The 27,271-nt window shown below is 47.7% G+C and overlaps 1 protein-coding gene across 7 annotated transcripts in view; it reads left to right on the forward strand.

The window, feature by feature from the left end:
- The window catches only part of NCMAP (non-compact myelin associated protein), a 49,646-nt gene that overhangs the window by 18,752 nt on the left and 3,623 nt on the right, over window positions 1–27,271 (forward strand). For 3 of the 7 annotated variants that reach the window (XM_060016340.1, XM_060016330.1, XM_060016355.1), the window contains 2 exons: window positions 19,800–19,890; window positions 23,136–23,220. In XM_060016340.1, coding sequence (XP_059872323.1) covers window positions 19,809–19,890; window positions 23,136–23,220 — 167 coding nt within the window. In that variant the 5' untranslated portion in view covers window positions 19,800–19,808. Of the gene's footprint in view, window positions 1–19,389; window positions 19,436–19,775; window positions 19,891–23,135; window positions 23,221–27,271 lie in introns of those variants that run through there. The other 4 variants (XR_009520120.1, XM_060016316.1, XM_060016362.1 and 1 more) reach the window with 3 other exon arrangements.

Genomic DNA, 27,271 nt, shown 5'->3' on the forward strand with positions numbered 1-27,271 from the left:
GCTCCGGACGCACAGTCCCAGCGGCCATGGCTCACGGGCCCGGCCGCTCCGTGGCATGTGGGATCCGGACTCTCAACCACTGCGCCACCAGGGAAGCCCCACTTGTAAAGTTTTTAGAAAAGTGCTTGGCACCTAGTAAGAGCTCATCAAATGCTTATTCTTATCATCAAGGCTTCAAATGTGGAGCAGACTCTGAAGTCGGATTCCTTGAGTTCACATCCCATCCCAGTTGGTGACCTTAGACAAGTTAGTTAACCTCTCTGGGCCTCAGTGTCCTCTATAAAAAATTTAAACTGCAATGTGCTTTCCACTTAGGGAGGATGAGACAATCAAATAGACATAAAGCAGTCAGAGGGCTTGGCACTTAGAGACAGGTAAATATAATCTACTATTATATTACTGAGGTTCAGACCCAGATCACTGACCCCTGAGCACAAGGGTTTAATGACCACATGGTGCCACTCAAATTTTGCCTCTCCAGGCAGCACGCCCTCTTCCCCGGCCCCCTGCTCAGCACCCTCTCCCACTCCGAGCTCCGTAGCACTCACGGCCTGTCTCGTCTCTTAATGTCATGTCTGCATTACCAGCGGCCACATGTGGTGGGAAAGCACAAGGCCCATGACCTGTGCTTGGTCCTTGTTCGATGAGGCAGTTCAGTCAGCTGCTATTAACCCCCGACTGCTCATTCACTTAGCGGGGGTTGATTTCATTTGACAACTATGTGTTCATACTTGCAATGTGCCAAGCAGTATTTGAGGAACTAGGGATTCAAAGGGTGAATAAAAACTGACACATTGGGCTTCCCTGGTGGCGCAGTGGTTGAGAGTCCGCCTGCCGATGCAGGGGACACGGGTTCGTGCCCCGGTCCGGGAAGATCCCACATGCCGCGGAGCAGCTGGGCCCGTGAGCCTTGGCCGCCGAGCCTGCGTGTCCAGAGCCTGTCTGTGCTCTGCGACGGGAGAGGCCACAACAGTGAGAGGCCCGCGTACCGCAAAAAAAAACCCCCAAAAACTGACACATCCCCTACACTCATGGGGCTCAGAGTCTGATATGGGACACAACCATTCATCAAATGGAAGGTGATAACTACAACCTGTGGTGACAGAGGGACACAGGGCTGTGAGAGTGCACAGCATGGGAATTTGAAGTGATGCTTGGGTTAAAGTATCAGAAGTGTCAATAAATGAGAAAAGCGTGCTCTGGCATATGCAAAGGCCCTGTGGCAGCGATGGGACAGAGTGACAGACGGCAGAGCTCAGACAGGGAGGAGACTGGAGGGGTCTGAAGGATCCAGATCCTGTACAGGGGACTTGCTGACCATCATAAGTTCTAGTCTGAAGTAGTCTTGAGGTTTTTAAAGATTGTTGGAGCTGCTGTGGAGAAGGGTTGCAGTGGCCCAGAGTAGAGGCAGCCTTGACCTGTTAGGAAGCTATTGCAGCATCCAGGTGAGAGAAGACAGAAGCCTGGACCTGAACAAGGATGGGGAGGATGAGAGAGGTTAGTAAGAAAATGTATAAGACGTGAAGGTAAATCGGAAAGGGCTTGATGATGGGGGTGGAGGACTGGTGACAGGCGGTGACTTTAGGTTTCCGGCCTCAGAGGCTGTGTGAGTGGCAGTGACATTTCCTGCAATGGGGAACCCTGGAAGAGACCAGATTCTGTGAAGTGCTGGGGCATGACAAAGCCCAAGACACTGCCTGGGCCCTCAAGAGGGGGAAAGCAGACAAATAATAACAACGACGATGGTGATAACAGTAGCTAATTGAGTGTAGGATTTGAACCGAGCAGTCTGGCTCCAGAGCCTCTGTTGTAGCTCCCTCTACTCTACAGCCATCATGCCATCATCTTTATTTTCTAAGTGCCTACTAGGTGCTAAGAACTGTGCTAGGCCCTGGGATGTCAGCTCTGAACAAGAAAGACAGTAGCCCTGCCTGGCCGAGCTCCCTGCTGGCTCAAGACGCACCAGCCCACAGAGGCAAATGCTGGCTGCTGACCTCCCAGCGGCCTCCCACCCTGCTCTCACAGAGCTTAGGATCTGGGGGTTAGATGGGTCACAAACAAGACAGTTTCAGCTGGTGGTTATTCTGTGAAGAAAGTTAAAGAGGGTAAGTGAGACAATTCCTGGGGTTGGGGGGAAAGGGCTAATCTTAGAGTAGTGACATTTAAACTGACATGATAGTAAAATTGCATAATCACACAGTTAATAGTTCAGAACCCCAGCAGGGAGTAGGGGTGGGAGTGAACAAACTGTGTGAAGTAGATTTTTTTTTTTAATTGAAACATTTGACATAAGTGCTTGAAGTGTTTGATGGTTTGGGTTTTGAAGTATAAATAGGAGTTCACCAGGCAGACTGGGTTAGGAAGTCATTCTAGAGAGAAGCATGCATATGAGCAGAGGCAAGTAATGCTATGCGATGTGTGTGTGTAGAACACAAGCTCTTTGGTATCTCTAAAGTATAGTTCATAAGCTCCATGTGGGCTCAGGCCTATATTGTTTCCTTTTTGTCTCCAGTGTTTAGCATGTAGCTTATGATTAATGAATTTTTACTGAATGAATAAATGCATGAAGAAATGAACAAATGAATGAGCTAGTGTTGATAGGAGAGGCAGCAAAGAGAGAAGGACATAGTATAAATCAGTGTTGTTCAATATAAATGAGCCACATATGTAATTTTAAATGTTCTAGGAGCCACGTTAAAAAAGTAAATAGAAACATTACATTTTGATAATATATTTTATTTAACCTTGTATATCCCAATATTATCAAACATCTAATCAATATTTAAAAACTACTGAGGTATTTCACACTCTTTCACTTCGTGCTACGTCTCTGAGTTCCCACAGGTATGTTATACATACAGCACATCTCAATTCAGACCAGCCACGTTTCCAGGACTCCATAGCCGCGTGTGGCTGCCACATTGGCGAGCACAGGTCTAAGTGCTGCTGGGCGGTAACGGGCCTGCTGAGGGGTTTGGACTTCATTCGCCTTAGCTGGTGAGAGACCACTGAAGGTCTAGGCAGAGGTCAGCACGGTCAGATTTGTTGCTAGAAAGCTCTCTGGGGTAGCTGTGCAGCCGATAGGCTTTGAGACAGAGAGTCCCTTTCCATCCTGTCCACTCTGGCATGGAAAGGGCACACTCAGGGCACACTCCACTCCCCCTGGCTGTGGTGTGACTGGTGTGGAGACGGGCACCCTGTCCCCAACTAAGAATCTCCCTCCTTTGGCGAACGTCAGAGCCCGAGGTCCCCGGCCCGAGAGCAGCTGCATCCTGCTCTGCGACTCTGAGCTTCTCTTTCCCGAGGCAGGCAGCGCTCCCTGAACAGCACAGCATCTGCTGTGGTTTGTAGCTAAACAGACATGGCTCTGGGCAGTTTGGAGGGAAAATGAAGTACCTATTAGCGTGTTTTGCAGTAGCCCCGCCGGGCCAAGCGCCTTGCCGGCTCAAGACACACTGGCCTGTGGAGGCAAATGCTGGCAGGCTGGCCCCCGCCCTTGCCCCTGCACCGCCCACCACCCCCCGGGGTACCCAGGTGCCCCTGGCGCGCTCAGTCCCTGGCACACCCACTCCCTTCCCCACAATGCTCTGCCGCTCACTTTCGTATTTCCTTGGACCCCGGACTCACACTTGCCCTGCATGTTCCGCACACCCTCAAAGCCTGCTTCATGTTCCCTCTGACTCTTCAAGGAGGCCGGGGTGGGTGCTGGGAGGCCCCTGGTTTGGGAAGCAGAAGACTGGGTCCCAAGCCTGCTCTGGTAGCTCTGTGAGTGGGTGAGTTACTCGGCCTCTCTGAGCCTCAGTTTCCTTGGGTGTAAAGCGGAATGGGTGTGACGTGGGGTAAATGAGATTATGAACGTGAAGCCCCAAGCACAGTGCTAGACACAGAGGAGGTCCCAAAAGGGAGTGGTGGTGACTGTGAGTGGTAAGTGCCCATCGCCCCCCACCCCAGTTCCTTGAGAGCCAGGCCGGCTTACACACCCAGGGCCCCTGGATTCTCCCTGCCTCCACACCTGCCATGCTGCTGGGGCCCGTCATCCTCGTGTGACAGGGCTCGGACTGCATCGACACTGGAAGATTTGGCAAAACTGGAGGGCCGTGGGCTCAGCTCTGGGCTGGGAGGCATCAGTGATCCACGGGAGATTCTTCAGAGACGGCACTGGGGTCTCTGCCCAGGACAGGTCAGCACTTGAGAAGACCCTGACCCAACATCAGGCCGACTTCTCCGCCGGGCACAGCAGACACAAGGCCCACAAGACGTTCAAGGGCCCCTGAAATGTTTTCATTTCTTTTAAAATCGGCGGGGGGAGGGGGGATCCCATTTTAGGGCAGAAGAAAATGTTTCCATTTTTTTCTCACATCAGAAAAAATAAACTGTTTAGAGCCCATGAAACTTCATTACGGTTAAAGCAGCCCTGCGGCCACACTGCGGCCCTGACCAATTCTTCTTTCATTCAAATGCATTTTTGGGGCAGGGTACGTCCCATCTGTTCTTTTTTGTTCCTTATGATCTTGTCTGGCTGCACACACATCTTTTTTTCCCTGAGATGAGGAAGATGAGGCTCATGGAGGGTAAATAAACTGCCTATAACTTAGAAGTGACAGAGGTGCGATTTGAACCCAGGTCCACCTGAGTCCAAACTTATTTCTTCCCTAGACCACGCTATTTGCAGGTTCATCATCTGATTTGATTTACAGCATAAGGACAGGATAACCAGCTTTTTTTTTTGCCTCACTGCACGGCTTATGGGATTTTCGTTCCCTGACCAGAGATTGAACCCGTACCCTCGGCAGTGAAAGCATGGAGTCCTAACCACTGGACCGCCAGGGAATTCCCAGCCCCATTTCAAAGCTGAGGAGACTGAGGTCTGGAGGAGAAGGGAGCGTCTTGTTCACGAGTCCCTTCCTCCTAGTCAGTGAGGGTGGGGAACCAGCCCCTCCTTCTGAACCCTCCCTACTGCCTCTGCCCTGTCCAAAGCCCTTCCTGTGCCCCTCACACACTGTCCCCACCCTCTGCCCTCCCTTTGGCCACGCCCCGGGCGGCCACCCTGCACACGTGTCTCCCCTGCCCTTCTTTCCCACCTTCCTCCTTTTGGCCGGGTTCCCAGCCCTTAGAGGGGCTGCTCAGGTCTGCACAGCTTCCACATCATGCCTCCTAGCAAAGCTGGGGGCTGGCGCTGCCACCTGAGAGGGAGGGAGGAGAGAGAGCGCGAAGGTTTAGATGAAACCGTGGGTCTCCCAGACAAACGCCCCTCTGTATCTCGGGGCCTGTTGTGACTGGCTGCGGGCCAGCTCTCCCCACGGGCAGCTTGAATGGCTGGGATTGTTCCCCCGCCTCCTGTCCTGTCTGCCGCCCAGCGCCTGCCGCCCAGCGCCTGCCAGGCCCCAGCTCGGGCAGGAAAGGGGAGGGCTGTTCCTTCTGGAATGGAAGGTGTAGGAGGCAGGCGAGCCTTGGGGAGGGTGAGGGGCCACGTCCTGAACCAAACTGGGAGGCGGGAGAGTCACACAACGGAAGGAGCGTGAGAGGGAGGTCACCGATCCCCGCCGTGCACTTTGCAAGAGAGCAAGCTGAAGTCCAGACAGAACAAGTGACTTGCCCAAGGTCACACGGCAAGCAAGTAACAGAGGTAAGACTCGAACCCTGGGCTCCTAACTTCCAGCCCAGGGTTCTTGCCGCCCCCTACATCAGGCCTCCCTGTCAGGGTTTTGGTGGTGACCCTGCTGAACAGGTGATATAATGAGCTCCATAGCCCGGGACACTGAGACTCAAAGAAAGAACGTCACGTGATAAGCTCACACAGAACTAGGTTCCCTCGAATTCTGTAGTAAAGTGCAGATGCTCCAGACAGAGTTTATATCCTTAACTCATTCATTACAAAGACCTTGAGGTTAACCAAGCCCTTGGAAAAGGTGGAGGGAGAGGCAGAGAATCAAAGCGAGGCCCCTGAAAGGTCAGCGTTAGGGGTAAACTCAGATGATTGGATTTTGTAGGATGGCATTTGCCTGGGTTCTTTAGAAAAAAATAATAAGGAGTTAGCCAGGGGCACTGGGGGTCAGGGCACCTGGTTCCGAGGAGACTTGGTTTTTTCCCTGCACTCCCACCCCCAATTTTTTTTCTTCCGGAGGTTCACAGTGGCCTGTCCGTGGTGTATACAACTCAGGTACATCTCTATGTTCTTGCTTTCATAGGTGGCAACGAGAAGTAACTCAGAAACCTCAGTTGGTGTGTTTTAGAAACTTAGTGCAGTTACCAAGCGGGGTGGTTGAGGGCAAAGCTGAGGGGGAAACGCAGGGCCCGGTGGCACCTCAACGTGCTCACGGGCCAGAGTCCCTTCGGGTTGTCTTTGGTTCTTGCTGTTGTTATTACTGATCTTGTCTTGAATGAATCAGAAAGGAGTTCTGGAAAACGTACCAAATGAACTACCAATGAACCTTCCCGTCTGTGTGCCCTGGGCATCCCCACCGGCCCTCAGCTTCCCCGTGTGTAAGGAGAAGGTGGTGGACTCAGCAGTTTTCAGACTGGCTTCCACCAAATCCTCTGATCACAGGAGTTGCCTCCTAGGGCCATCGCAGAGGGTGTGTGGACCAGTGAAAGAGAAATTGTCGGGGGAGGAGTAGAAGGGAGCAGCTTAGCTCCTTAAACCTTTCGGAGGAGCTGAATTTTCCATCATAAGTTCATCCCCCAAACTCTCCAACGGAAGCGTAGATCTCCTTTCACTCTGGACAGACACATAGAAAGTCTACCAGTTTCACTTTTTCCTGGCTGGCAGAATCCCCCTGTACCTCCCTCCTCCCCCTAGTTGGACTGGCTACCCCCAGGCTGCTGCGGGGCGCCGTCCTGGGCACTCCTCGATCCCTGGGTCCCTTGAGCTTCTCATGTTCATTCGCTCCTCCACGTTAGTGGGGCACGTCCTCCAGGAGCATCCCAGGAAAAGGTGCATGGGGTGGGGTGGATTTTTTGTGAAGCTTCCTATGTCCCCAAATGTAGTTCTTCTACCCTTATTCTCGATATTTAGTTTGGCTTCTGTCCGCTTCTAGGCTGGAGGTTATTTTCCCTCAGAATTTTGGAGAGTTATCTCAGAGCTTCCCTGCTGCTGCTGTCAAATCCACTGCTGTTCTGGTTTCATCTGAGTGTTCATCCTTTTATTGGTATTTGACCTTTTTTGTTGTTGTTGTTATCTATAGATGTGTGTGGGATATTCTCTTTAGGCCCTGTGTGTGGGATATTCTCTTTAGGCCCTGTGTTCTGAAAGGTCATGATGATGAGTCCCACTGTGGGTCTTTTTAATTCATTTTTCTGGGGACTCCGTGAGTCTCCTCATTCTGAAAATTCATATCCTTCATTTCCAGGAAATTTCCAGGTATTCTTTGATAATTTCCTCCCCTTGATTTTTTCTGCTTAATCACTTCTTGAATTCTTATCATTGGAATGTTGGACCTCCTGGAGTAATTTGTTTTTGCCCCTTTTCTCTCCCAATCTTTATTTGTTCCACTTTATGAGACATTTCTTCAACTATCTTCCAATAATTCTATTGAATTTTTAAATTTCTTTTATCATATTTTAAATATCCTAACACTCTTTCTTGTTCTTGGAATATTCTTTTCTTATAGCATTCTGTTCTTGTTTTATTAATGTAGTATCTCACCTCTCTGAGGATGTCGAAGTTTTCTTCTGCCCTTTGAAGGGCCCTTCTGCCCTTCTGTCTCTATTTGCTTTAAACGCCTCCCTCTGTTCATTTGTTTGCTGTCTGTTCATCGTGTTTGAAGCTTGTACCCTCAGAGGTCTGTTGACCCTTAGCTATCTGTTCCTATTTAACACTAAGCCACTAGAAAACTCGCTGAATAAAAAAAGTTCAGGGGAAGCTCTGGGTGTGGGGGCCGGCTTATCAGCTAGTGGCCTCCCCATTGGCTGATTGGCAGGAACCTGGTCATTTCATTGGAGGATCGTGTGACATCAATCAGTATCTGTCAGTCTGTTCTCTTTAGCTGGTCAGTCTCCCAAGAGCCTCTAATTTCCTGCCTGGAGGTTAAGCCCAGCGGCCCAGGGGGTTAAAGGGGCTAGATGAGCCCCACAATGCAGGGCTTTACCTCACGCCATTTTTCAGCCAGAGATGAACCACCACCTTCTTTTTCCTTAAGTCTCAAAGTCAAATGTGCCTATGAATCACCTGGGAATCTGGCTAAATAAAAGGCACATTCCCATTCGGCAGGTCTGAATGGAGCCTGAGATTCTGCCTTCCGAACAGGGTCGGCCCGCGCTGCTGACCCGAGGACCGCACTTTGGATGGCCAGCGTCTAGAGCCCTGCCGTCCAGCGGGACTTCCCGCAGTGGTGGACACGTGCTAGACCCACACTGATCAATACAGGAGCCACAAGCCCCAGTGGATGTTCGTGCTTGAACTGTGGCTAGTGCGACTGAGGCACTGAGCTTTTAATTGTATTTAATTTTCCTTAATTTCATTTAACTTTAGATGGCCAGAGGTTTGAGCCTCGGCCTTTGCCAGGCTGCTAAGTCACACTCAGCCATCAGCTTTTCCAGCGTTCAAACCTTGACTGGCCTCTCTCCAATGTGGTTGTCGTCTCTCCTTTCTCTTTGGCCTTATGGATCCATACGTCTGAATTCCTTTACTGTCATTCATGGGGGGTTTCAGAAGGAAGCAGAGATGAAGACTTGTGTTCCATCTGCTCTTTTGGACCAGAATTCCCTCCTGCATTTTTAATTTTAATTTTATTTTTTAAATAAATTTATTTATTTATTTTTGGGTGTGTTGGGTCTTCGTTTCTGTGCGAGGGCTCTCTCCAGTTGCGGCAAGCGGGGGCTACTCTTCATCGCGGTGCGCGGGCCTCTCACTGTCACGGCCGCTCTTGTTGCGGAGCACAGGCTTCAGACGCGCAGGCTCAGTAGTTGTGGCTCATGGGCCTAGTTGCTCCGCGACATGTGGGATCTTCCCAGACCAGGGCTCGAACCCATGTCCCCTGCATTGGCAGGCAGATTCTCAACCACTGCGCCACCAGGGACGCCCCCTCCTGCATTTTTTAAAAGACAAAGATGGATCCCACACTTTGTTTCTCCCAGGATGAAGCAAACCAGAGTTTGTCCTTCTTACCTGTCACCTTCCTCTGGGCCCAGAGAAACCATCTCTGAGTCACTGCAGAGCCTGAGAGCTGCTGGAGGAGGTAGAAGGCTCTGCCTGTCTGGAGGGAGAGCCCTGCTCACCCACTCGGTGTGGTTTCTCTATTCTGTAAAGGGAGGGGTGGGCTCATGGAGGGGCCAGGCAGCCAAAGGACATCCTTGCAAACCAGAGCTGGGCAGGGAGTGGACTTATAAAACTAAAGACATTCTAAGCCCTTGGCAGGGAGGAGATTTGTCTGTTCAGGCAGGACAGGGCAGGGGAGGCAGGAGTGGATTAAGTACAAACCTTGGGGTCTGACAGATTAGAGTCTGAATCCTATATATTAGCTCCCTCAGCAGGGAGGAGATTTGGACAGGAAAAATTGAGAATGGTCACCATTTAATTGTGCGAATAAATCCCACCGATGGGACCAAATCCTGGCAGGCAGGGGCTGGAGTAGGGTGGTCCTTCAGGACAGGATGAACTGTAGATGTATTCGTAGTTAATTTGGAAGTAGGTGCTGAGACATGTGAAATCAGCTCGTGCAGCAGGGATGGAATCAGGCTTGCCCCGTTGCCTCCTAAGCCCACGCCCCACACCCCTACCTAGCTGGCCCAGTGTCTTCAGGACCCCTTCTCTGCTCCTCTTACAGCACCAGCACCTCTCACGTACTACCTCCTGACGTGTGCTCATGACCACCACTCCCTGAACGTGTCTGGTCAACCTCCGCATTCCCCACAGCACCTGGCCTGTGGGATGTGTCTGTTCAGGCAGGGCAGGGGAAGCAGGTGTGCTTTGAATACAAACCTTGGGGTCCAACAGATAAGAGTCTGAATCCTATATATGAGGCAGAGTAATGCCCCCTCAAAGATAGCCACATCCTAATCCCCCAAACCTGGGCCTATGTTACCTTGCGTGGCGAAAGGGACTTTGCAGATATAGTTAAGTTAAGGATTTTGAGATGGGGGATTATCCTGGGTTACCTGAGTGGGTCCAGTGTAATCACAAGGGTCCTTATAGGAGGGAGGCTGGAGAATCAGAGAGAGAGAAAGAGATGTGAGGTTGGGAGCAGAGGTCAGAGAGAGAGATAAGAAGATGCTACAATGGGGACTTCCCTGGTGGTCCAGTGGTAAAGAATCCACCTTCCAATGCAGGGGACACAGGTTCGATCCCTGGTCGGGGAGATAAGATCCCACATGCCGTGGGGCAACTAAGCCCGCGCGCCACAACTACTGAGCTCACGCCCCGCAACGAGAGAGCCCACGTGCTGCAAACTACAGAGCCCACATGCCCTGGAGCCCACGCGCCACAGCTAGAGAGAAGCCCATGCGCCTCAACAAAGATCCTGTGTGCCACAACTAAGACCCGATGCAGCCAAAAAAAAAATAAAAGAAATAATAATAATAAAAGTTAAAAAAAAAAAAAAGAAGAAGAAGATGCTCCACTGTTAGCTTGAAGAGGGAGGTAGGGGCCACAGGCCAGGGAATGCAGGTGGCCCACAGAAGGTAGAAAAGGCAAGGAGACAGAGTCTTCTCTAGAGCCTTGAATGGAGCATGGCCCTGCCAACGTTTTGAGTTTAGCCCAGTGAGTGTGATTTTAGGCTTTGGACCTCTAAACTATAAGAAAATAAATTGGTGTTATTTTAAGCTGTAATTTGTTACGGCAGCCATAGGAAACGAATGCATCCTAGCACTGCCATACATTAGCACTGGGACCTTGGATGAGTCACTTAACTTTTCTGAGCCTCACGCCTTTTTTATCTGGAAAATAGAGAAAAGGTATGTGAGAAAATATGTATGAAGTACTTAGCATGGTAACTGACACAGAGTAAGCATTTGCTAAACGGGAGCTGCTGCGTTTGTGGGCATCATAATTGCCGTCATCCTTTCTGTTATTGGTTGCCTACCCACACGTGTTAAGTACAGGCTGGACATTCTCCTGTTTGTCTAGACCTTTATGGAGAGAAAGGATAGGAAGCTGTTATGAGACAGGCCCATAACTCAACTCCAGTAGTTCTCAACCAGGGGCAGCTTTGCCTCCCAGAAGACATTTGGAAATGTCTGGAGACATTTTTGGTTGTTGTAAGTGGGGGATGCTACTGGCATCTGGTGGGTAGAGGCCCAGGATGCTGCTAAACATCCTGCAATGTGCAAGATACCTCCCAACAGAGAACATCTGCCCCAACGTAAACAGTGCCAAGCTTGAGAAACCCTTCCATTCTCGGAGGTTTTGTGGTAACTCTTGGGCTCAAAATAACAACATGTAGTAAAGATAGTGAGCAGAGTCCTGCTGCAGCAGGGCTGCTGACCCTCGGAGTGCCCCCAGGAAAATTGCTTGCCTCCTGGAAGCCTTGGCAGCCACCACAGTTTGGAGGTAGATCTGAATTTGAGAGTCAGCGTCTCCACTCATTTGCTGTAAGACTTTGGGCAAGTCAGTTAACCTCTCTGAGCCTCCATTTCTTTTTTTTTTTTTTTTTTCGTGGTACGCGGTCCTCTCACTGTTGTGGCCTCTCCCGTTGCGGAGCACAGGCTCCGGACATGCAGCCTCAGTGGCCATGGCTTACAGGCCTAGCTTCTCCGTGGCACGTGGGATCTTCCCCGACCGGGGCACGAACCCGTGTCCCCTGCATCGGCAGGCGGACTCTCAACCACTGCGCCACCAGGGAAGCGCTGAGCCTCCATTTCTTATCAGCAAAGTGGAGATAAAAGACCCGCCTTGTCGTATTGGTTAAATGAGAAAACATATGAATGTTTTCGCCTGAGTCTTCATTAGCGTCCCCTTAAATGTTAGTTTCCTTTCCTTCCTGATCAGAATGTCGGGGTGGAATTATTTTCCTCTGACATATTCACTTAGGGGCATCAACTCTTTAACCTTGTGCCTATTTCCCTTGGGGACAGTGGGACACCTGAAGATTTATGTAGGAACTCAGATGTAGTTTGAGGACTCCGTGGCTGGGCCCTTGGCTTGAGCCCAAAGACTGAGGGGCAAATGGAAGGCACAGGTCACGTTCCAGCTCTCGGTCAGTCTCAACCAGGATACCCACTGGTCTCTTTCTCCCACTGACCCCTGGCATGGCCTGTGCCACCCTATTGGCACTAGGTGTAAATCTGCCTTGTGACAAGTTTCATCTGGGATTTCTATTTATAACTCTTCGTCCATGAAACTTATCAGACTTTCAGGTCTTGGGCTGGAAGCTCCTTGAGGCACCTTTCTTTACGATGTGGGCCACAAAAATAAGAAACAAAGGATGTTCAAGCCAGAAATTGACAGATGGGTAAATAAGACTTAGTAGATGTGGTGGGCCTGGAACCCAAACTTCCAGAGCCACGGGCCACTGCCTTTTCCATAGGACTTCAATCTGATGTTGCTCAGCCACCTCTGATCAGCTGGACCAGGTGTGAGGGGGGATGAGCCCCACTAAATACTGATGGAAGGAAAGATTCTTTTTAATTTTTTTTTTTTAATTTTTGACTGCGTTGGGTCTTGGTTGCTGCGCGCGGGCTTTCTCTGTTTGTGGTGAGCGGGGGCTACTCTTCATTGCGGTGCGCGGGCTTCTCATTGCAGTGGCTTCTCTTGTTGCGGAGCACGGGCTCTAGGCGTGTGAGCTTCAGTAGTTGTGGCACGTGGGCTCAGTAGTTGTGGTGCACGGGCTCAGCTGCTCCGCAGCATGTGGGATTTTCCCCGGACCAGGGCTCGAACCTGCATCCCCTGCATTGGCAGGCGGATTCCCAACCACTGCACCACCAGGGAAGTCTCAGCAAAGATTCTTAAAGGAAATAATTCTGTTTCTCATCCTCTTTGTCTGAGCTCTAGATACATGATCCCCATGGCCCATCTTTGAATCGTCTCAGAGCTGTGTACATGGTGGGCGCTGGTTGAATGAATGACAGGGAACATGGACAGACCAAGTGGGAGGATGAATGCGTGCACAGTGGGTGGGTGGGTGGGTGCACGAGTGGATGGGAGGATGGAAAAGTAGATGGATGAATGGAACAAGAAATGGTCTTCCTAATTTCTGGGGACCAACCACAAGGAACATGTATTCAGTACGTAATTGTGTCTGGCCCCAAGTTCAAGATGGCATTATGCCAACTCAGACCCCACCTTTGGAAGCTGTGACACACAATGGGACAGAGTCAAGCACACGCAGGGTAGATGGAGTGGGGGGGAGATGATGTGGAACCCAGCAGGAATGGAGGGTGTAGGAGGGGCCAGTTAAGATTCAGGCAGACGGGAGTTACTATGTACTCAACAGAGCATTTGGAGGTTCCTAGGGGTCCCGTGTGCAATGCTGCTGCCGTTCAAAACCCCTCTGTGGAGTTCTTCTCGGCTTGTTCTAGTCTCACCTGCCTTCCAGCCTGAATTGCACACACTGTCTCCCAATATCCCCCAAGTAGGTAGCTACAAAGAAAGATGAGCTTTTGGAAGACACTGGTTCTTGAGGTAAGCTATGCATGGCTGGTCCATGCAATAGAACCACAAGTTGGAAAGGCCCTTAGCGATCGTCTCCAAACTGGGCCATTTTACAGGTGGGAAAACCAAGGTCCAGGGAGGGGAGATGACTTTCCAAAGTTGTATGGCAAAGAGTAACAAAGGGGACCCAGGTGTCCTGATTCTCACCCCAAGTTATGAGTTCATTATTGCTCTTTTGCTGCACCCAGCAGCCCCTGTGCCCTACCAGTCCCATTAGGATTTTTGCCTCCCTGGGGGTAGTTTCACTATTTCCTCTGTCTCTACACTCAGCGGAAATGAAGGAGAAGGTCAAACCTCTGGAAGTTCTGAGGTATCCCTCCTCAGATCCCCTCCTTGGGACATCAGCCTTCATGGCCTGGCTCCTTGACCTTCCTGTTCATACTTGAGCTTGAGCAAATGCAGCAAACACTTGGCCAGGTGGAGAACTGGGGTCTCCAAGAAGAGGAGGGAGAACACAGACTGGGGACAGGAAGGAAAGGAGAAGAGAGGCTGGGATGGACATTCACCCATCACCCACCATCCAGCAGGCACTGTGCTGGACAGTTATAACATCTCATTTATTCTCATAACCCAGCAAGATAGGGAGTGTTATTCTTGCTTTATAAATGAGAACACTGAAGCCTAGAGAAGTGGCTTGGCTTGGAGAGCCGGTCAGCAGGGAGCCCAAGAATAAAACTCAGGGCTACCTGACCCCGAAGCCCTTGCTGGGTCCTGAGTTCCTAGACAACATGCTCTGTCACAGACCGTCAAGAGTTCTCAGGAGCCACCCAGCAGGAGCTGGAGTTCCTCTCCTGAGGGCCCAATCAACAAGGTCAAGGCTAACAGGGATCAATGCAAAGTCCTGCCCTTAAGTTCAAAAAGACAGCTGCACAAGAGTGTAATGGAGTTCTGGTTACTGGACCGCAGCTCATCATAACACTGTCACCATGCATAATGCGGCCGTTATTGCCTTCTAGTTCCATTGCACTTTGAGTGTAGGAAGCCCTTGTACTTACTGATCTTAGGGCTTTGACCGTAAACAAGCACAAGAATAAGTCAGAAAGAGGCTTGCGGGTGTCCCAGCAGGGTCTGGGTGGAGCAGGGTCTGTGGCTGCCTGTAAAGCGAATGGGCTATTTGCCTGCATTCATCCAGTGCAATATCAATAGGTTTTGTGTGCAGCCACTGTGCTGAATATATCACATGTTTTATCTCATTTAATTCTCACACAACCCTATGAAGTTTGTAATTCCTGTTTTACAGATCAGAAAACTAAGAAGTGAAGACAGTTGACGGAGGTCACACAGCTAGTAAATAGTAGAATTCAGGCTCAGGTCTGATAATTGTCAAGAAAAATGTCGTTCTGGAGAGTTCAGGCCCCCTCTGGAGTCATGTATCCAGTTTGGGGTGTTATATTTAAGGAAGACAGAGAAACAAGGAACCCATCCATGAGGGAGACTATCACCCTAAAGATTGTTTGAAGGAGCTGAGAATATTTATCCCGGAGAAGAAAATCATCAGAGAACATACAGTTGCTGTTTTCAAGGGCAGAGAGCTCCTCTACTTAGAAACAGATTGGGTTCACCAACGATTTGTTGGTGAAGTCCGAAAGGACATACTATAGCCAACTGCTATTGCCACCTACTGGTGGGAGATAAAATTGATGTGCTGATTTCAGCTACCGGAACTGTACCATTCATAGAACTTAACTTTTCATACATAGAAGGGCTTTTAATCATGATCCTTGTCATGTGTAAGAAGTAGCAGATTACCTTTGTGGGAAGAGAATTAGGACAAATGGGTTAAAATCACAAGGGGACAGCTTTTGGTTCCAAAATGAAAGTTAATTTTCTGATAATGAACCCAAATTTATCAAGGGACTGCTCGGGACTAGTGAGGTTCTTGTCTGTGAGAGAAACCAAGTCATGCTGAATCTCCCATCTCTCAGGTGAATGGGAGAAATCGATCCCAATGTTTTGGTGGGTCTCAGGCATTCATGGCTTACCTATTCTGAGCTATAGTTGGACGTTTGGGTAGGGGTCTGCCAGGATTGATAGCATCTGGGCTGTCTTATCCAGGGAGGAACTTTTAGGCTAGGCCAGAGGGAAGGAGGGTACCACAGGGGCAGAGCAGAAGGGGGAAATATTTTGGACATGTGGGGTCTGGCAACATTTATCCTCCAGTTATGGCCCTTACACTTAACCAAGGAACAGTCAGAGAGGGATGGTTCAGTGAGGTCCGTGATCCTCCATCGCTTCCCAAACTGACCTCCCACACGGGGCCATTTGTAAACAACCCAAGGGAAAAGTTTCTTATAGATTCTACAAATGAGATTAAGGCTCGGCTGGAGACAGAGGTTCAGAGTATAGGCAAGGTCAGGGACCAGTCAGGTAGGACCAGTCTGGGTCAGGGTTAGATCAAGGGCTCTGGCTCTCTGTGCCACAGCCTGTGAGGTTTGTCCCCAGATCCACTGGGAGGCAGTCCAGTGAGAGTTTATGGAGAAGGGGCTGTGAAATCAGACAGACCCTAGCTTGAATCCTAGCATGGCTACATATTAGCCTTGTGAGCTTAGATTGATTTCTTCTCTGATCTGAATCTCAGTTTCCTCATCTGTAGAGTGGGCACAGTGACTGCACCCTCCTAACCAGAAAGGTATGAGGATTAAATGAGACCTCCCACATAAATCACTGAGTGCAGTGCCTGGGGCACATAGTATATTATTATTATTATTAATTATTAAATTAACCTCTGTCAGTGAAAACTAGCTTCGCCCTCCCTGTATGCTCCCCCATTTTCTGTGGCCATGGATCCCGGTCATGGGCACACTTGATACTGAAATCCCCTGCTGGATCTCACTTGGTTAACAAGAATTGCAGAGGCCCCACACATGAAAACACCCACATCCTTGGCCATCAACGCTCCACCACCCTCCCTCCCACCTTCTCTGATGTGGCAGGAACAGAGACGTAATTAAAGCCCTCGGTCCTTAGATGGGGCAAGATATGCTCTGGGATTACTCACTGTTCTCTCAGAAAGAAGAGTAGCCGGGCCCATCTGAAAAGGAGTCACACCTGGCACTTGGCACCCAGGAGGTCACCCTGAAGGACCTGCAGAGGAGCCTGTGTCCTGGTGGCCTTAGGCGGCTCCATTACTGGTCAGTATGTGTCTGTGAGTACATGTGTGCGGGTTCCTGTAGTGACTGTTCATTCCCCCCCTCCCCACCGATGTGTACCAGGGGCAGGTGGTGTAGAGGGAAGGATATAGTCTTTGAAGTTTGCAGAACCAAGTTCATATGCCAAGGCTGCAGCCTCCAGGCTGTATGAGCATGGAAAGTCTCAGGGTCCTCATTTGAAACAAGGGGAGAGGAAAACCTACTTTACATGGCATTTGCTAATTAAATCAGAGGATGGATAAAAATATCTGGCACAAGGTCTTGGCATGTGGCAGACACTCGGATGGTGGCTTCCGTCATCTTTGTGCATGTTGGTTTAACAGGGGATGTGTCCATGGTAGGGTTTAGTTTATCTAGTGATTATGCCATGTCTCTCTCCTTAAATGACCTTTGACCAATGGCCACCTATTTGCCTCTTCTTAATGTTTTTGTTTTTATTTTTGTTTTTCTCTCTTTTTTGTGTTTAAAAGGAATTGTGAGAAAGCGTTACTGGTGAGTGTCCTCAGCTTGATATTGGTGGGGATAGAAGCAGAGCGTCTGGGCAAATGCATATTAAAACCCTTTATGTGCTGAGATGGGGAGTGTGTATATGTGTGTGTTGAGGGAGGGGTTCAGCCACCTCTCCTTAGGAGTAGGAGTGGGGGTCGGGGGCTGGGGAAGAATTTTATTCCATGTTCGCAAATTGGTCCATACCTATTTTTTTTTTAAATAAATTTATTTATTTATTTTTGGCCGCATTGGGTCTTCATTGCTGCATGCGGGCTTTTCTCTAGTTGTGGCGAGCGGGGGCTACTCTTTGTTGCGGTGCGCAGGCTTCTCATTGCGGTGTCTTCTCTTGTTGCGGAGCGCAGGGTCTAGGTGCACGGGCTTTGGTAGTTGTGGCGCGTGGGCTCAGTAGTTGTGGTACACGGGCTTAGTTGCTCCACGGCATGTGGGATCTTCCCAGACCAGGGCTCGAACCCGTGTCCCCTGCATTGGCAGGTGGATTCTTAACCACTGAGCCACCAGGGAAGCCTGGTCCATACCTATTTTTATAGAAAGAATTGTTTTTCCTGTTTTGAGCTCCTGTCTCTAATTAGTTCAGCAAGTATTCACTGACACCCACTAAAATCCTGAGGGCTATCTACCATTTACTGAGCACTTAAAAGCACTTTCCATACTTAACCTTGATCCCTCATTTCCCTTGGGAAGAGCTACCTCATTTTACAAACAGCAACCCCAGCTGGGAGAGGTTCAGCCACTCACTCAAGTCCTTCCACCGGCAAAGGTGAGGAGAGCCAGACAGGAGTGAAAAGAACCAGAAACAGTCTCTACCTCAACGGCCTGACCATGAACGTGGCAAGTTGACTGCCAGACACAGCAACTGAGACACGAGCTGTGGTGGTGCTTCTCTGCAGGGCACTGCTATGGGAGGATGGAGGGCAGCATCGCTAATTCCATCTGGCGGGAAGTCTTCCTGAAGGCGACTGGGCTGAGTCTGGAAAGTTCTGTTCCTTTTGGAGGGGGAGCGGGCCATGGAGCATGGCCAGCAACCCAGGTCTGTTTAAGGTAGTCGGGAGACAGGAAGCCCAGCCAGGCTGAAAGGTTGAAAGGTTGGCCGGCGTGGGGACATCAGAGTCACAGACACGTCCTTCAGGAAGCCTGAGTTGTGAAAGTCCTGAGGATTGGGTTTTTGGGAGGAGGGGACAGACATAGCTGGGGATGGAGCAGTAGTTTAGGCAGGATCTCGAGACTTAAAGGAGGGCAGAGAAAGTAAAGGCAGAGCCTGTCCTGTGGATCAGCAGGGCCTGGCCGCACAGGGTCATTCTGAGGCTGAGGCCCTTGTTGGGAGGGTTGGCAGGGGAACAGGTCATAGCCACCAGAGCCCCCAGCCTGGCTGCAGATGACCTGACCCCACTTGGAGGGGTGCTGACTCCCGCTTCCATCATGAGCTGGCAGAGTTGGGGGACCTCGGAGGCCAAAGCCTGGGGTCGCAGCCCAGAGACAGCAAAGACCAGGAACGACGGGGGAGGATGGAGTGGCCCGTTGTCCCAGCAATTTGGCAGAGGTTGGTAGGAGGAACCAGGAGGCTGAAATGGAGGGTGGAAACAGCCAGTGAAGGGCTTTCGCTGCCAGATATAGACGTGTGGGTACCGGGGAGATGATTGTTTTTTGAGCCCGAGAATGCTATGGTCAAACCTACTGTCTCTCTCACTCTCACCAGAATGTGAGCTTCCGGAGTCAAGGAGTTTGCCTTTGGGCCAAGCTCCACGTCTTCGTAGCTGTGTGACTTTGGTCGATTCACTCAACCACTCTGAGCCTCAGTTTCTCAGCAGCAAAATGTGATGATTGAGAGCATTAAGGAAGCTGACAGATGGCATTTGTGAAGACAGCCTTGTGCATGGGAGATGCTCTCTTCCCATTGAGGGTTTTGCGCAACCACACCTGTGTTCTCTCTCCTCCACCCCCATCCCCAGACCACACTCATCCTTCAAGGCCCATTCAAATTGATCTCCTCCTTGAAATCATTCTTCACAACCCAATGGCTCATGTCACTGACTGCTTAATAATCAAGTAACCATAATTTTTTTCATTTGCTTTTATTCTTTCCTCCTTAGATTGTAAAGCTTTTGAAAGCAGGAACACAATTTCAAGCACGGTTGTGGGGTGGCCAAAGCCCCACTAGCGTGGGAAGTAGACGCCCGGGGTTCAGTTCTTCTAGGTAAACTTGGGGCTCCACATGGCACTGGGGGCTTCAGTTTCATCAGTCAAATGGCAACGATAACCTCCCTCACAGTTTCCAGAAGATCAATTTAGACATTCTGTGTGAAACATAGTTAGGAGGAGTTGAATAAATATTGTTGAATGAATTGAAACTGCTTTGTAAAATGAAGTTCTTTACAAATGTCAGACCTTATTTTTAATTCCCCATAGTGTATAGTAAAAGGCCTTATCTTTAATTGCTGCTGAGAGAAACTGCATGCTTAAATATTTTCTCCTGTCATCCAGATGAAGACCAAAAGAGGCATCATACAGGGGTTATAAAGATTACTCTGGTTTTAATGATATTTCATCTTCCTTCTCAGCAGGTCGAGATGACCACAGCTACCCCTTTGGGGAGTACCACCTTCTTCTCATTGAACATGACCACCAGAGGAGAAGACTTTCTGTACAAGAGTAAGGTCAACTTAGCTTGGCGGCCAGGGGAGCGAGGGCGGGACAGGTGTTGTGGTCAGCTCCTGGTGTCGAGGTCAAGAGCGTGGGCCCTGGAGACACACTGCCTGGGTCTCAGTCTCAGTAATATACCACTTGCCAACTACATGACCCTGAGCACATGACTTCACTGCTCTGGGCCTGATTTCCTCATTTATAAGATGGGAATATTAACAACGCTGCCACATAGGTAGGTGTGAAAGCTAGAAGGGATAATCCACGTAAAAAACGTAGCAGAGCCTCTGTGCGAATGAAACATACTAAGTACCTAATGAGTATTATTATTATTATTACTATTACTATTATTTTCATTAGGGAGTTTGGGGGCTTAGAAGGCAATGGAGATTTCTATCTCTTGTAAGATGGCCCTACACGAGTCACCTTAAAATGCAGCTACTTTCGTACTAGTTTTGCAAAGCAAAGACATCCCATCCATTTACCAAAGAGTAAATGAATGTAGGTAGGAAGAGTTAGTTCTGGGGAGACATTTGCCAAGAACAAGGGGTCCCTAGAAGGAAAAATTTGAGGACCATTCTTCAGAAAACCAACTGACTGTATTAGGTGAAATTTGGGTCCATTTCAGTCATCTCAGGCGACTTGGTACATACCTCCATGAATGGAATAGGCCTCCCGACACACATGGAGCAGTGAGGAACAGTGTTAAACAGCTACAGGCTGGGGTACTCGCAGGAAGCTGGGTTAATGGCAGGATGTGGCTCTTCTATGGAGACCCAGAGAGGGTCGCTCTTGGGACAGGGTCCCACATGTTAGCCTGCTCTTGCTGGGTGGGGAGACCTACAGAGGCCTGCTGAGATATGTCTCAAAACAGTTCTGAAGTGAAATGCAGGGTAGATAGAATCACTGTCAGCAAGATGGGAATAATACTGTTTTCGTTTAACTAAAAGTCATGGCTCTCAACTAGGCAATTTTGCCCCCTAAATAAGGTTGCCAGATTTAGCAAATAAAAGTACAGGATACCAATTAAATTTGAATTTAAGATAAACAATTCGGCTTCCCTGGTGGCGCAGTGGTTGAGAGTCCGCCTGCCGATGCAGGGGACACGGGTTCGTGCCCCGGTCCCGGAAGATCCCACATGCCGTGGGGCGGCTGGGCCCGTGAGCCATGGCCGCGGAGCCTGCGCGTCCGGAGCCTGTGCTCTGCAATAGGAGAGGCCACAACAGTGAGAGGCCCGCGTACCGCAAAAAAAAAAAAAAGATAAACAATTAATAGATTTTTAGTATAAGGATATACCTTGCAATATTTTGAAATTATTCACTGTTTATCAGATATTCTAATTTAATGGGTATTCTGTATTTTATCTGGCAACCCTACCACCAGGAGACACTTGGCAATGTCTGAAGACATTTTTGCTTGTCACAACTGGGAGTGTGGGAGGAGAAGTGCTACTGGTATCTAGTGAGTACAGGCCAGGGATGCTGGTAAATACCCTGCAAGGCACAGGACAGTCCCCACAACAGAGAATTATCCAGCCGAGGTTGAAAAACCCACTGGACTCCCCAGGAAGGAAAGAAAAACAAGTAACACCACGATGGATTCCCCACCCCCTCCCTTTTTCCCTCTGTCCTTCTTCCTATGAATAAATGCACAGTTGTTGTTGTTTTTTAAGTAAACTTTTTATAAAAGCATTACATATGTTCGAAAAAGTGCCCAAATGATAAGTGCACAGCTGGACGAATTTTCACAAAGTGCACACAGCTGTGTAGCCAGCCCAGCAGATGAAGAATCAGGCCACCATCCGTGTTTCAGAAGTTCTGGTGCCCTTTGCAATCACTATCCCCCACCCACTCAAGGGAACCCACTGTTCTGACTTCTACCACCATAGATTAATTCTACCTTGGTTTTGAACTTTGTATTCGTGGAATCATACCACGAATGATTTGTTCAATGTTATGTCTGTATGCACATATTTAATGGTTGCAACATAACGTATATGTATGTATATGTGTATATAATATCATATTCTATATTCCACACTTTTCTATCATCGAAAGTGTTCCATGTACCATAGTCTTCATAATTATTATTTTAATTACAGTATATTTCATGGATAAGTGTGCTATACCTTATTAAACCCTTCCCATATTTAGAATATCAATAATGTAATAAACATGTTCATTCGTATAGCTTTTTCTGTATTGGGGATTATTCCCTATGATCAATTCCCTATGATCAATTCCCCAGAATCAAATAGATCGGGTTAAAGTATGAAGCTTGTTTATGATTCTTGATGTTTTCTATATCAATTCTGGCAAGGCTGTTGATCTTGAACCTAATATTAGAATTTGACTTTGGGACTGGGAGCTGATATTGAAATTAGGATCTGAGATATTAAGCTACAAGGACATTCATCATAGCCGTGTTTTTAATAGTGTAAAATTGAATGCAACATAAATATCCTCAATAAAGAATTGGTAAACAAAGTATGGCACAGGCAAACAGTGGAGTACTATACAGCCTTCAAGAGTCATGAAGAGAAATATGTACTTACATAGCAAAAGGATCAGGGTATTTTGTTGTAAAACGGTATATGGAATATGGTTCCATTTTTATCAAGCGCATATTTTTCCATATTTATGAATATTTTCTTAAGATGGATTTTCAGACATAGGATTAATAAATTATTCTAAAAGATGATAGATAAATATGCATATATGCAAAAACATGATCACATTGGCGAATGTGTACATATGTAGACTATCAGTGGCTCTTGGGGTAATGAGGTCTTCGTCTTCCCCTCCTCTTTGGCTTGTATGTATATTTTCAAAATTATCTACACAGGGCACAGGGCTATTGTTGTTGCCCATGTGTGTCCTGTAGGAAAAAAAAAATTATCTACAAAAACCACATATTACTTTTATATCATCTGAAAGAAGGAAGGATGTTTTATTTCACAAAAGTAGTTCAAGGCTATCTTGGGGATGATAAGAGCAGGGCTTAGCCTAAGGCAGGATTTTGGCAGGGCAGGTGCTGAGGATATGGCCCTCCAAGTCCCATTGGAGGCAGAGGTACACTGCCACTCTAGATGTGACTCTGTCCTGGGGTCAGCAGTGAGTATGCCAGGATTTCACGTTCTCTCCTCTCCTTGACCCAGTGAGGAAGCCAGGTGTTGTGTCTTCCTCCCAGCCTCCGCATCCTTCCTTGCATTTCAGTTTGCACGTTAGCCATCTCCACTCCTCTCTTCCTCGTAGGTTCGGGAGCCATCGTTGCTGCCATTGTGGTGGTTGTCATCATCATCTTCACCGTGGTTCTGATCTTGCTGAAGATGTACAACAGGTATGGGATGCCCTGGGCTTTGGAACTGTCTGGTCCCTTCAGTGATGCCAGAATGAATGGGAAGTAATGTTTGTGGGTGCCTATTATGTGCACAGCAGTATCTATGAGTCCATCATCAAACGCTCTAACCCTTTGTGGGTCCTTTTTTGCTGTCTGTTCTACTGGAAGAACTTCACAGTGACCATATCTTTTTGTATTTGGAGAAATATTTTTAAAATATAATAATATAATGACAATGATAATAACCTTGAGCTGTGTAGTAAACTCTTATATGTAATTTACAAATAAGAGAGGAGTGTTTCAATCCTCTTCTCCTGGAGAGCCCTCTGCTAGGTTGTATTGTGTGGACCACATGAGTATTTGAGGTGACAAATACTGAAATGCACATACCTGTGACTTTACTTTCTGGGACCAAATAAGAGGAAATAAAATCATATAAATTGTAGGAAGAGTAACTGCTGTGTTATCACCTTATGTGGTCACAGCTTTGCTAGAAGATTATTCTTTTCAGTGAATAAATCAAAATTAAAAGACTAAATTCAATTACATCATAGAAGACCTGGAAGCCATTAAAAATATTGTATAAATGTATAAATGGATGAGGAAAGTTGTTTACAACATATTGTCAAAATTTACGAAGCAGTATGTACGTCATTTTTTTTAAATTAATTTATTTTTTGGCTACGTCAGGTCTTAGTTGTGGCAGATGGGATCTTTCGTTGCGGCTAGTGGCTCTTCGTTGCGGTGTGCAGCTTCTCTCTAGTTGTGGCGCACAGGCTCAAGGGTGCGTAGGCTCAGTAGTTGTGGTGTGTGGGCTTAAGTACCCTGCAGCATATGGGATCTTAGTTCCCCTACAAGGGATCTAACCTGCGTCCCCTGCATTGGAAGGTGGATTCTTAACCACTGGACCACCAGGGAAGTCCCTAAAGCAGTATGTACGTTATGATCATGCACACGGGTTACGCACATGCGCCCAGGAAAAGTTCAAATGATATACCACGAGGTGTTAACAACCAGTATGTCTGCATGATGGGATTGCTAGTAGGTTAGTTGGTTGGTTGGTTTTTGCAAGGTCAAGGGGTGTGCTTCTTTATTTCTGCATTGTTTTTATAATAATATTAATGTATTTATAAGGGTAGCTAACATATATTGATCTCTTACTATGTGCTGGGCACGGTTCTAAGCTCTTGACATGTATTAACTCATTAGGTCTTCATAACAGCACCACAAAGTGGGTGCTTCTATATCCCCAATTTTATAGGTGTGAAACAGGCACAGGAAGATTAAGTAACATGCCTGAATTCACTCAGCCCTAATTGGCAGAGTTGGGATTCAAACCCAGTTCATCTCGTTTCAGAGAAAATACTCCCACCAGTACACATATAATAACAATAATAACATTTCATATGTTATTTAAAAAAATCTTTGGGCTGTTACAGTTTGGGTCTATTTCAAACCAGGAAGTGGCATCAGACCGCAAGTTCTACCCGCCATTCCTCTCCATCATTGCTGGAGCTCTAAACCCCTTTTCTAGGTTGAAATTTGGTTGGAGACTCTACTCACCCCATCCTGTTTACAATGATACGTGGGCTGGGAATTGAGAAACCTGGGTTCAGTCTTTGGTCTGTCAAAAGCAGGCAAGTTATTTAGCCTCTCTGTGCTTTGATTTTATCATCTTTAAAATGGAAGTGTCTCTAAATAGACATTTCTCCAAAGGAATGGACAATAGACACATGAAAAGATGCTCAACATTGCTAAATATTAGAGAAATGCAAATCAAAACTACAATGAGGTATGTCCTCACACTGGTCAGAATGGCCATAATTAAAAAGTCTACTGGACTTCCTTGGTGGTCCAGTTGTTAAGAATCCACCTGCCAATGCAAGGGACACGGGTTCGATCCCTGGTCCGGGAAGATCCAACAAGCTGTGGGGCAACTAAGCCCATGTGCCACAACTACTGAGCCTGTGCTCTAGAGCCCGAGAGCTGCAACTACTGAAGCCCGTGCACTCTGTGCCCACGTGCTGCAACTACTGAGCCCGTGTGCTGCAACTACTGAAGCCCACACACTTAGAGCCCATGCTCTGCAATAAGAGAAGCCACCGCAATGAGAAGCCTGTGCACCTCAATGAAGAGTAGCCCCCGCTCACTGCAACTAGAGAAAGCCCGTGTGCAGCAACAAAGACCCAATGCAGCCAAAAAAAAAAAAAAAAAATCAGTTAAAAAAAAAGTTAGGGCTTCCCTGGTGGTGCAGTGGTTGAGAGTCCACCTGCCAATGCAGGGGACATGGGTTTGTGCCCCGGTCCGGGAAGATCCCACATGCTGCGGAGTGGCTGGGCCCGTGAGCCATGGCTGTTGAGCCTGCGCGTCCGGAGCCTATGCTCCGCAACGGGAGAGGCCACAACAGTGAGAGGCCTGGGTACCGCAAAAAAAAAAAAAAACGTTAAAAAAATAAGTGTACAAATAATAAATGCCGGAGAGAGTGTGGAGAACAGGGAACCCTCCTCCACTGTTGGTGGGAATGTAAGTTGGTACAGCCACTATGGAAAACAGTGTGGAGGTTCCTTAAAAAACTTAAAATAGAGTTACCATGTGATCTAGCAATTCCACTCCTGGGCATATATGGAGAAAACTATAATTCAAAAAGATACTTGCACCCCAATGTTCATAGCAACACTATTTACAATAGCTGAGACATGGAAGCAACCTAAATGTCCATTGACAGATGAACGGATAAAGAAGATGTGGTATGTATACACAATGGAATACTACTCAGCCATAAGAAATAATGAAATAATGCCATTTGCAGCAACGTGGATGGACCTAGAGATCATCATACTAAGTGAAGTAAGTCAGACAGAGAAAGACAAATATCATGATATTACTTATATATGGAATCTAAAATATGATACAAATGAACTTATTTACAAAACAGACTCACAGACATAGAAAACAAATTTATGGTTACCAAAGGGAAAAGGCAGGGGTTGGGGGAGAGGGATAAATTAGGAGTTTGGGATTAGCAGATACAAACAAAATAGATAAACAACAAGGTCCTACTGTATAGCACAGGGAACTATATTCAATATCTTATAACAACCTATAATGGAAAAGAATATGAAAAAATATACATATATATATGTAACTGAATCACTTTGCTGTACACAAGAAATTAACACAACATTGTAAATCAACTATACTTCAATAAAAGAAAAGGATAGGGGGACTTCTCTGGTGGCGCAGCGGTTAAGAATCCGCCTGCCGGTGCAGGGGACATGGGTTCAAGCCCTGGTCCAGGAAGATCCCACATGCTGCGGGGCAACTAAGCCCGTGCACCACAACTACTGAAGCCCGTGCGCCTAGAGCCCGTGCTCCGCAACAAGAGAAGCCACTGCAATGAGAAGCCCACGCACCACAATGAAGAGCAGCCCCCACTCGCCGCAACTGGAGAAAGCCTGCGCGCCACAACGAAGACCCAATGCAGCCAAAAAGCAAAGAAAAGAATAGGCAGAAATTTTAATTCAACAACAACAAAAATGGAAGGTTCTTAAAGTGTGATAATTGTGTTATGGTTACATTGAAGAATGCCCTTGTTCTTAGGAGTATTTAGTGTTGAAGTGGCATGATGTCTGCAACTAACTCACAAATGGTTCATGATTTTTTAAAAAACTGTGTGTGTGTGGGTGGGTGTGTGTGTATGTAAATGGGGCAAGTAAAAGGAAGAAAGCAAATGTGGCAAATTGTTAACAGTTTGTCAATTGTTTAGTGAAGGGTATTCAGGTATTAGTTGTACTATTTGTGTAACTTTTCTGAGGATTTGAAATTTTGAAAAAAGAAGCACGATAGGTCAACAAGATGAAATTTCATGTAGACATTATAGTGAATGAGTGTTGTTAGTTATTGAATTTTATGGCATATGAGATGAAAGCCAGGATATATGTTTGAAGTCCATTCTCTTCTCAACTGTGTAAAAAGTTCTTCAATATTTCCAGCAATAAACTTAGCAAGCATAATGAGGCTTCACGTTACAACTTTGAACAAAAAAAAACGT

Source organism: Delphinus delphis, chromosome 1 (assembly GCF_949987515.2).
Source record: "Delphinus delphis chromosome 1, mDelDel1.2, whole genome shotgun sequence".
In the NCBI taxonomy this organism is placed as follows: domain Eukaryota; kingdom Metazoa; phylum Chordata; class Mammalia; order Artiodactyla; family Delphinidae; genus Delphinus; species Delphinus delphis.